This window comes from Danio aesculapii, chromosome 22 (assembly GCF_903798145.1).
Source record: "Danio aesculapii chromosome 22, fDanAes4.1, whole genome shotgun sequence".
In the NCBI taxonomy this organism is placed as follows: domain Eukaryota; kingdom Metazoa; phylum Chordata; class Actinopteri; order Cypriniformes; family Danionidae; genus Danio; species Danio aesculapii.
Window position 1 is genome coordinate 16,205,714 of NC_079456.1, and position 8,935 is coordinate 16,214,648.

The 8,935-nt window shown below is 37.3% G+C and overlaps 1 protein-coding gene across 1 annotated transcript in view; it reads right to left on the reverse strand.

Annotated features, from left to right (window-relative positions):
• Positions 1–1,062: 1,062 nt before the first annotated feature.
• The window catches only part of malt2 (MALT paracaspase 2), a 10,672-nt gene continuing 2,799 nt past the window's right edge, over positions 1,063–8,935 (reverse strand). Inside the window, exons 3-17 of the mRNA XM_056447925.1 lie at positions 8,780–8,935; positions 8,512–8,642; positions 7,694–7,844; positions 7,429–7,616; positions 7,240–7,336; positions 7,104–7,148; positions 6,979–7,020; positions 5,359–5,562; positions 4,698–4,875; positions 4,536–4,610; positions 4,330–4,457; positions 2,351–2,500; positions 2,088–2,245; positions 1,782–1,919; positions 1,063–1,678 (exon numbers count right to left, since the gene is read on the reverse strand). The exon at positions 8,780–8,935 is cut by the window's right edge and continues 11 nt beyond it. Coding sequence (XP_056303900.1) covers positions 1,247–1,678; positions 1,782–1,919; positions 2,088–2,245; positions 2,351–2,500; positions 4,330–4,457; positions 4,536–4,610; positions 4,698–4,875; positions 5,359–5,562; positions 6,979–7,020; positions 7,104–7,148; positions 7,240–7,336; positions 7,429–7,616; positions 7,694–7,844; positions 8,512–8,642; positions 8,780–8,935 — 2,273 coding nt within the window. The 3' untranslated portion in view covers positions 1,063–1,246. The remainder of the gene's footprint in view (positions 1,679–1,781; positions 1,920–2,087; positions 2,246–2,350; positions 2,501–4,329; positions 4,458–4,535; positions 4,611–4,697; positions 4,876–5,358; positions 5,563–6,978; positions 7,021–7,103; positions 7,149–7,239; positions 7,337–7,428; positions 7,617–7,693; positions 7,845–8,511; positions 8,643–8,779) is intronic.

Genomic DNA, 8,935 nt, shown 5'->3' on the forward strand with positions numbered 1-8,935 from the left:
ATAATATGTTAGTGGGAGCTCAATATAATATTTTAGGTTCATTACTGGAATAAGTAATAAGTAATGTTACATCCTTGCCACCTTTTCATCCAAGTTTTTTACATTACTAAAGTGTTCTGCATGACAGACCATAAAAGGTAGCTACCTAAAATGTTATTTGAGGAACCAAAAAATGTTTTTTGCCATTTTTGGCTAAGAATTGTTAAAAACAACATTGAAGTTATAGATTTTTTGTGCAGGGTTGATGGATGGATACGGTCCCCCGTGCCATAAACATGTGTTAGTGAGAGCTAAATGTAAAGTTTTGCCTTTTAAATAAATGTTCCTTACTGGAATACGTAATTTCACTTGAACCTTTTACATCCTTGCAACCTTTTCATCCAAGTTCTTTACATTACTTAAGTGTTCTGCATGACAGACCATAAAATGAACCCAAATGTTATTTGAGGTACCAAAAAAGCTTTTGCCATTTTTGGCCAAAAATTGTTACAAATAACATATTGTTGAAGTTAGAGATTTTTGTGCAAGATTGATTGATCAATTATGGTCACCCATGCCATAAACACTATTTAATAATCTTAGTGAGAGCTCAATATAATATTTTGCCTTTAAAATAAAGTTCCTTACTGGGATAAGTATTTCCACTGAGAACCTTTTACACCCTTGCAACCTTTTCATCCAAGTTCTTTAAAGTCTTCCGGATAATGGACCTTAAAGTAACCTAAAAAAGGTTATTTGAAGTGCCAAAAAAAGGTTATTCCTGATATCTTTGTTTAAAAGAGGGCATTACAAGTTATTTAATCTTTAAATTCATAAAAAAAAAAAGTGATATTTTTTGGATAGTAAAATAAAACGCACTAAAGATAATTAGTCAGGATTTGTAAATCATCTGCTTGTTTATTTTATAGTTTCTTTTAAATACTCTTCTTATACTCATTCTTAAACATTGCATCTTGTTCTGGTAATTTATTTTATTCCTAGAAATGTTGTGTAAGTTTATTTAGTGACTGATACATTAGCCATTACAACATGAGAAAAAAACAATTGTGTACTTAACAAATATATTATTATATAATTTAATGCACTGGTTGGTAGTCTTTTCAATAATACCATACTGCAAATATTAACAGCACATACACTTTACATTCTCATCATGTCTGTGTAACATGGAAGGTGCGGGGAATACAAAGAAATGATACTGCAATGCATTCACAGTTTGTAATAGATCTCAGTTAACACTTTACTGCTAAATAGAATTTTGAAAGTTGCTAAATTTAAATGGCAGTTCCTCAGAAGCAGCACTGGGTAAACTCTTAATGGCGGGCGGTTCTTCAGACTCAAGAAACTCTGGACTTAATGTTTCCTCTGGTTCATTCTTCAAACCAGAGCATGCAAACGATTCCATTGGTACCCGATAGTTGGGCAAGGATGTAGATGCCGATCCAATGGAGGAATGTTTTAAGTCAGGCAGGTTAGCTCTGAAGCTTTCGCTGAAGGATGAAGAGTCCAATAAACTGGACATTTGTTGATCAGAGGTTGAACTGTGAAAGAGCCGTGGCTCGTGGAGATTGAGTTTTGACACTAGAGGCTTTCCTACAGTGATTTTTTTCTCTTCCAGGAGCTCTTCATCCAGATTACCGTACTTGTAGTGTAGACACACAGTAAAGGAAAGTTCTTTCTGCAAGGGAAAATGAAGTAAGATATGATAAATAGCACACATTCTACTTAAGTGCATGATAGTTATATATATACTGTGCAGATACAAACAAGAGTCACTATACCTTGAGTCTCTGCAGGGCACTAATACGAGTAAAGAGCTGAGGTTGTTTCAGAGGCAGTAGATCATCTATGGTCAGCAGGAAGCTGTCAGCCTCGAGGAGACTCTCCTGATTGCTGCGCTTCAGGTCAACTTCAGGGCCCTTAAAAATAGTCAAAACTGAATCCAAAATAACGTATTTTCTGCATGTGTTTGACATTGCAAGGGAACACATTTAATTTAAAACCAATTATTGACATCTTTATGTTATATTTTGTCATGGATTAAATCAATACAATTTTTTTGCAGATCTACAAGAAAAACAGTTCACCTCTGTAAAATCAGAAAGCTGGGCAGAGCAGGTCACAATGTCAGTAGGAGTCTCCAATATCTGAGTGTAGATTATCATGATATTGGAAAACTCTGCAGCAAAACCAAGCTGCACCGTGACACCACAATTAAAGCGAAGACAGCGGCTCTCTGGGAGGACTGGTAGGATTTACACAAAATCAAATTTTTAGTTTATTTTAATTAAAGCCGTTAAAGTTTACTGAAGTACATAAACTATTTTTTTTTATTATAAACAGGTCATACCATGTGCAATGGCCCACTGTAAATTCCGTGTTGATGCTGCGATTTGGCATGCTGGAGCCTGAATTTTGTCCGTCAGAGCACGGCGCTCTGATAGATTACTGCGGAGCTCCAGAGCCTGCCGACCTCGAGTGATTTCACACCTTCCCATGTCTGCAATGGACAAATGCTTTGTAAGACTGTACAGTTTTTATTTTTTGAGAGAAGCACAAGACACAAGAGGCTTTTGCACCATTTGGTTAGAGGAACTTAGTCATAGGAAATTGTCACCAAGAACCCACAAATAACTGCACCAGACCATTTTCCTGGTTGGAAATGAACACTAGGGTTGAGATCTGGAGAATGGTGTTGTTGAAGGTTTATTTTTAGTGTGTTTTAGTTGTAATAATGCAGATGGAACCTAAACATAATTTTTGTGACTGAAATAGCAAAAAAGAGGACTAAATCACCTATGACAACTTGTAGTGCCACATAACACTAAGGCTAAAAAAGAATACAAATGCCACTATTAGCTTTCTGAAATGTGTATGTCTTATAACACTTTAAAGCAGGGGTGCCCAAACTCTGTCCTGGAGGGCCATTGTCCTGCATAGTTTAGCTCAAACTTCCTTCAACACACCTGCCTGGAAGTTTCTAGTATACCTAGAAAAGAGCTTGGTTACAAAGTGGTTACAAACCTTTAAGTGAATCTTTTTTTTTTTTCTGTTGAACATAAAAGTGTTATAAACCTGTACACACTGACTTCCATAGTAGGAAAAAAATACTATGAAACTTAATGGTTACAGGTCTTCAGCATTTTTCAAAATAACTTCTTTTAAGTACAACAAAATAAAGAAACTCAAAAAGTGAAGGGTGAGTAAATGATGATAGAATTTTCAGTTTTGGGTGAAATATCCTTTTACAACACTCTCCCAGTGTTATGTAGGCAATGAGCCGGTATAAGATTTTGACGGTATGATAACCTTGGATAAAAATATTCACGGTTTCACGTTATGGTGAATACTGCTCTAAAATAAATTCTTTTTGTATGTCTGAATAAAAAATAAAACTTTTTTCCGCTTTTAACATAATGGCTGCGTCCGAAATTACATACTTCAATACTATATAGTACACTAAAAACAGTATGTGAGCTGAGTAGCATGTCCGAATTCATAGTATTTGAAAAACAGTATGCGAGAATTACCTGAACTACCTAATACTTCTGCCGAGATTCTGAAGTGCGCATCCGATAGATGCTACACTATCCCATGATGCAATGCAAGAGAATTCATAAACGGCAGTAAAGAGGGTGTCATGTGATCATGATAAAATGGTGGATTTAAGACTTCAAAGCTTCAAAACATTTATACTGTATAGAACATACATTTCTATCTGTCAAGTAGTAAATTCAAATGCAGTACCTACTGAGTAGTAGGCGATTTCGGACAACCAATATAATGTATTTTAAGAAACATTTAAAATATTTTGGAGCAGTAAACATGTCAGGCTAAATAATTTAAATCAATTATTGACTTCTGCTGTCTTCATTAGTTTTAAAAACGCTGATTTCTTTTCAATTTTAAACGGCATCTTTGGAGATCTTTTCTGCTGGAGATATTGTTGTCTTAAAAAAACAAACAAAAAAATGTAAAACCCCCAATCTTACATATATCGTAGGAACAGTATAACAAAACATTTAGGTGTTTTTAAACCTTGACTTTTGTAAACCGAGGCATACCTTGAAAATGGTTATCGTCCCATGCCTAGTGTTATGCATGGTATGCTAGTTTAGACTCTGCTATAAAATTGGATTCATTTACTATCTCAAATACCATTCCTAAAACTAAATCCGGTACTTGTGGTGGAGAAACAACAAAAAGTGTTTTTCCACAGTAGTTCTATTAACAGAAAAAGTTCCCCTGGTGCAAAAGTCCCTAAAATGTGATACAAATGTTAAATGCACATGACTTGGGTAAAACCAGAGAATATCTTTAACACCAAACCTTCTGCTACTTTATCAAGTATGACCGTGACCTTCTCTGGCTCCATTAGTCTTTTCTTGAGGAAGCTCATGAAGATTCCATTAGAGAGATCATCTTTATTTACTTCAAATGCTTCAGCATCAACACACCTGAATCCAAAACGTGAAGATTTTAATCACAATTTCTACAGCTACTAGTAAAATTACTTTTGACTGCATCAGACTCACGTAGCATAGCCAAAAACTATGTTTGCCGTCACTCTTAAGGGATCAGGTTGTGGGATGCCCTCATCGTTTGGGTTTCTGTATGAAGAACACAACTGCAGTCAGGTTAAGGTCAAATTGTATGTAAAATAATTAAAAATTAATGGGGTATGAATCAAACCCCACCGTTTTCGACACATGTCCAGCAGAAAGACGTTAAGTCCTGTCTGCCGTTCTTGCATCCTCTGTAACACTTCCTGCACCCACAGACAGTGTTTAAAGGTGTAGGAGGCTGGAGCATCAATGGGCACCATGAAACTATTCCCATAGTTCTCATAACCATGACCAGCAAAATACAACAGGCCTTGAAATGATACACAAGGAAAAAGGGTTTAGATTATCTAAACTTGTTGAACGGATGGTTCACCCAAAAGATAGAAAATTATTTTATTTTAACCAAGACTGATATTGTTCCAAATCCTTATGAGGTACTTTGTCTTCTAAACACAAAGCAAGATATTTTGAACAATGTTGTTCAGAAATCGTTTGTCGTTCACATCCATAGAAAAAATCTATATATTATGCAAGTCACTGGCTACTTGCCTTCTTGCGGCTAGTGGCTAAACTTGCTTTGCCTACTAGTTTCCAACATTCTTCTTTCACAATCTTCTTTGTGTTCAACAGAAGAAATAAACTCATAAAGGTTTGGAACAAGTGGAGGGTGAGTTAATTATGGCAAAAAAAAAATCACTGTTGGGTGAACTATATTCCGTTATTTAACAAACAATCCGCATGTGAAGAACTTTGTAAAATATGTGTATAATAACTAATGCAGCAATTAACTAACCATAAACTCCTCGATCCAACAGCAGCAGGAACTCAGTAACAGCGCTATGCATCTCCTGCCAGTTGAGATCCAGCAGAGAAACCACTTTAAAATCTAGCTGGCGTAGAAGGTTTGTCAGCTCGTGAACGTCCGCCATGGGAGCTCTCAGCTGGCGATGATGCAGGTAGTTCATGTTCCCAATAAGTAGTGCTACCTTATCAGTGGCTATAAATTCGAGAAGTGACATAACTGACATGGCAGACTGAATTCAAAAATGCTTAGAGCTACCACCTACTGTAACTTAAAGAGACACTCCACTTTTTTTGGAAAAGGCTCATTTTACAAGTCGCCAAGAGTTAGGGATTTTGATGATATCACATAAATGATATTATGCAGCGATGTTACCTAGTTGGATACAATTTTCAAGCAATACATAATACCTATGCGCCTGCTACAACCATGGTATGGCATGTTCCTTGATTATTACACTAGAATCAGAGTACTGTTCATAGTCATATTGACCTTATATAAACTTTTAATATTCCGGTGGGGGTGGAGCAGTGGGTAGTGCTGTCAGCTCACAGCAAGAAGGCCGCTGGTTCGAGCCTCGGCTGGGTCAGTTGGCATTTCTTTGTGGAGTTTGCATATTCTCCCCATGTTCGCATGGGTTTCCACCAGGTGCTCCGGTTTCCCCCACAAGTCCAAAGACATGTGCTATAGGTGAATTGGATTAACTAAATTGTCCGTAGTGTATGTGTGTGAACGAGAGTGTATGGGTGTTTCCCAGTGATGGGTTGCAGCTGGAAGAGTGTCCACTGTGTAAAACGTGCTGAATGAGTTTGCAGTTCATTCCACTGTGCGAAGTGGCGACCCCTGATTAATAAAGTCTTATCAATTGATCTTTGTTATGAACCGCACAGATATGCTGCTATAGCCCGCTAATGCTCCATTCAAAATCCTTCTGTGACTTTTGACAAGGGAGATCTGGAACAACATAGTAAGTCACGTGACATACATACTTTGCACGAAGGATTATTGATGTATAGACACACTAGTTAGCGAAGTGCGCTAATTTTGTATTTCTATTTTTCAGATTAGTGTAAGTTCAGGGCGTTTTGGCACTGAAGACTTTTCTTTTCATAGTTTTCTTATTTAGTGGTTTGGGGAGGAGTTTATGGGAATATTTTTGTTATATTTATTTCTTTGATTTGCTAGCGCAACTTCAGTTTCCTCTCCCGGGTTTATCTTGGTTATTTTCAACTTCATCTTATTGTTTATAAATATTGTAAATACAGTGGGAGCAATAAATCTTTTGCGGTGCTAATTTGTAGTTGTGTCTTCTCTTGCCATTTTAATCTCCAGTTTATACTTTGGTCATCTTTATGTTACTCCTTTTAATTCCCTAGACCTATTTTCATCAAGGATCGTAACAGTCTTATTCGGATGTAACTACAGAAGAGTCGAGCTTTAAGTAGGGAAATTATCAAAAGCTAATTCTCAAATGCTAAGCTAAAAGTGCTCCCACCAGACCCTGAGAGGCTGAATAGATTTTAGAAAATGGTAAAGCAGTTTAACTCTAGGTGACTTTATCAAAATGAGCCTATTTAGAAAAAAAGTAGTTTGCTGTTAAACATCTCTTACCGCAACAATCACCCATTTGCTTTAGATTCGCCTCAAGATTAGCTATAAAACATAAGCTGCATGTGAGTGACATCAAACCATCAATTAGTGTGTTAAAATCATACAATTAAACAGATCATGCTTACCTACTGCAGTTTTGTCCCATGAGCTTTCAGAACAGGAACCAGGACCTGAGTAAAACAGGCCATGCTATTCAGAGAAATGGTTGGATTATATCTTTCATTATATTTAACAGATTAATTTAGTCTCAAAGAGCCATACCAATGTTTACTTGGACCTGATCACTCCACATTTCATGATACAGGTTGTAAACTCTACAAGCATATGTACCTCTGTCAGCTGTGGTTATGCATGGAATCTGTAGGCAAGCCCAAACAGACATACAGGTGTTAAGATTGTACAGTTATCAACTACTAATTATTTAATTGAAAATTAAACCTAAGCAAGTACCTTTAGGAAGTTTCTTATGCACTTTGGCATTAATTCTTTGTTAAAATACCATTGGAACTGTGGAGGAGGATTAGCCTGGGCAGCACATTCAAGACAGAGCGTGTCTCCCTCCATTAACGCTTGAGGCCTGGGTTGTTGTGTTATAGTCAACCCACTAGCTGTTGAAGGGAAGTAGCTGCTACTGGAATCTGCAAATGATGCAGTTTATCAGCGATGATAAAATTGTTCTTAAATTCAGACTTGAAAAGGGGAAATCTTTACATGCCTGCACTTGCTCCTCCAGACCTTAGTAGACGTACATGAGCCCAGTTGGAGAAGATGTACTTGTCTCCAGAACTTACGCGGCAAATGTAGTGCCCCTGTTGTGCTGGACTTGCATGATTAAACACCAAATCTGGGCTGTTACCTTCTGGCATCTACCAAGAACAGTAAAATTAGGACAACACTTAAAGGAACACTTAAAGGCTCATTTTATAAATTCAATTTCAAAAGTTTACAAGTTTTGAATCCATTCAACTGATCTCTGGGTCTGCACATTTAGCTTAGCTTAGCTTAGCTTAGCATAGATGACTGAATTAAATTAGAATATTAGAATCTCACTCAAAAATGACCAAAGATTTTTGATAATTTTCTTTTTTAAATGTTGACTAATCTGTAGTTACATGATGTACTGAGACCTACAAAAAGTGGTATATTCTAGGCCGATATGGCTACAAATTATACTCTCATTCCGGCTCAGTAACAAAGCAACTTTGCTGTGCCACCATGGCTGAGGCAGGTGCAATGATATTCTGCTAAATTTGGCTAACTTCATCAATTTCACGTGACCACCTGCCTTGCAATCATGGAGACATCTGTGAGAGACATATTTGCTTTGGTGCAGATGCTGAACTGTATTTGAACTAAAATACACAGAAGTTAGCCTATTTACAACTGCTGTGTAATCATTGCACCTTCTACAGTTGCGATAAGGAAGCAATGTTTACCTCTAGCGCAATTGTAAAACTAGCATATTTTCAAAAAATGTGAAGTGTTCCTTTAAAATTAGAAGGTTCAAGTAAAAAAATTGAGTACACCCCATACCTCATCTTTCCCCTTGAACCACTGGTATTGCAGCTCTACAGGACCGACTGCTTTGCAGCTCAGAACCACAGGACTCCCCTCCGCTATACGCTGACTCTGTGGCTGCTGTATGATGTCAATCTGCTCCATGACTACCCAAAGATACAAATAATACCTGGGTAAAATTACTCACCCTTAGCAGTCTTCCTCTCTATCTTAGCAAAAGTGCGGATGTGGTAATGATCTAGATAAGATTACAGCATCATGTTTAGTAAGTATATTTAGCTACCATTTGTAGTGAGAAATCCAACAGCCTCTCGGTGCTCGATTTTCTTCAGGCACTGAAGCAAGAAAGCCAACGTACAGCCTCTATCCGCAAGGAGGGCAAGCAGATATCTGCCAGGACTGCCATGTGGACTTAGCACTTTGAGTGAGCAGTCGGTCA